Source organism: Charadrius vociferus, unplaced genomic scaffold (genome assembly GCF_000708025.1).
Source record: "Charadrius vociferus isolate BGI_N301 unplaced genomic scaffold, ASM70802v2 scaffold1066, whole genome shotgun sequence".
In the NCBI taxonomy this organism is placed as follows: domain Eukaryota; kingdom Metazoa; phylum Chordata; class Aves; order Charadriiformes; family Charadriidae; genus Charadrius; species Charadrius vociferus.
Window position 1 is genome coordinate 15,480 of NW_009648971.1, and position 338 is coordinate 15,817.

The 338-nt window shown below is 72.8% G+C and overlaps 1 protein-coding gene across 1 annotated transcript in view; it reads right to left on the reverse strand.

Moving 5' to 3' along the window:
• Positions 1–338, reverse strand: part of LOC104288856 — a 4,354-nt gene that overhangs the window by 401 nt on the left and 3,615 nt on the right. The window contains exon 5 of the mRNA XM_009887728.1: positions 15–331. Coding sequence (XP_009886030.1) covers positions 15–331 — 317 coding nt within the window. The remainder of the gene's footprint in view (positions 1–14; positions 332–338) is intronic.

The following is a 338-nucleotide window of genomic DNA, read 5'->3' on the forward strand; positions in this document are numbered from 1 at the left end:
GGCGTCTGCCGGACTGGGTTGTGGTCGTAGGAGAGGAGGCGCAGGGCGGAGAGGCAGGTGAGGTCGGGGAAGCGGGCGATGCGGTTGCGGTCCAGGTCGAGGACGCGGAGGTGGACCATGCGCAGCAAGGCGGGGGGAAACTCCTCGAAACGGTTGCCGTAGAGCCAAAGGCCACGCAGGCCGGCCATGCGGGGCAACCCGGCGGGCAGGCGGGTCAGGCGGTTGTCACCCAGCTGGAGGCTGCGGAGGTCGGGCAGGCGCAGGAGGGCGCCGGGGAAGCGGGCGAGGAAATTGCCCTCCAGCCACAGGCAGCGCAGGGCCCGCAGGCGGGGGGGGGG